This window comes from Eimeria mitis, genomic scaffold (genome assembly GCF_000499745.2).
Source record: "Eimeria mitis Houghton genomic scaffold, Emh_scaff2644, whole genome shotgun sequence".
NCBI classification, from domain to species: Eukaryota; Apicomplexa; class Conoidasida; order Eucoccidiorida; family Eimeriidae; genus Eimeria; species Eimeria mitis.
The window spans coordinates 5,723-6,015 of NW_013570986.1; the positions used below are offsets into that span (position 1 = coordinate 5,723).

A 293-nucleotide genomic window follows, 5' to 3' on the forward strand; every position below is an offset into this window, starting at 1 on the left:
CAGCAGCAGAAGGAGACACACCAGCAGCAGCAGCAGCAGCAGCAGCAGCAGCAGCAGCAAACCCTAGATCTCTTCTCTGGCTAGGAACAGCAGCAGCAGCAGGCCCCACAACCCAAGAGGCTGCAGCAGAAGAGCGCGAAGAGAAACTACGCAGAGATGCAGTGGTTTGCTGCGTAGACACCCGGTTGCTGCTGCCTGCAGCAGCAGCAGCAGCAGCAGCAGCAGAAGCAGGGGTGTCAGCAGCAGCAGCAGGAAAACCACTCAGCCCGTGGCGATCGTGAAGCCTGCTGCTG

General features: G+C 60.4%; 1 protein-coding gene across 1 annotated transcript in view; it reads right to left on the bottom strand.

Moving 5' to 3' along the window:
- Window positions 1–236: 236 nt before the first annotated feature.
- EMH_0056760 (uncharacterized protein) overlaps window positions 237–293 on the bottom strand; it is a gene marked incomplete at both ends in the record, with an annotated part of 1,882 nt that continues 1,825 nt past the window's right edge. Inside the window, one exon of the mRNA XM_013497392.1 lies at window positions 237–291. Within this exon, the coding sequence (XP_013352846.1) occupies window positions 237–291 (55 nt within the window). The remainder of the gene's footprint in view (window positions 292–293) is intronic.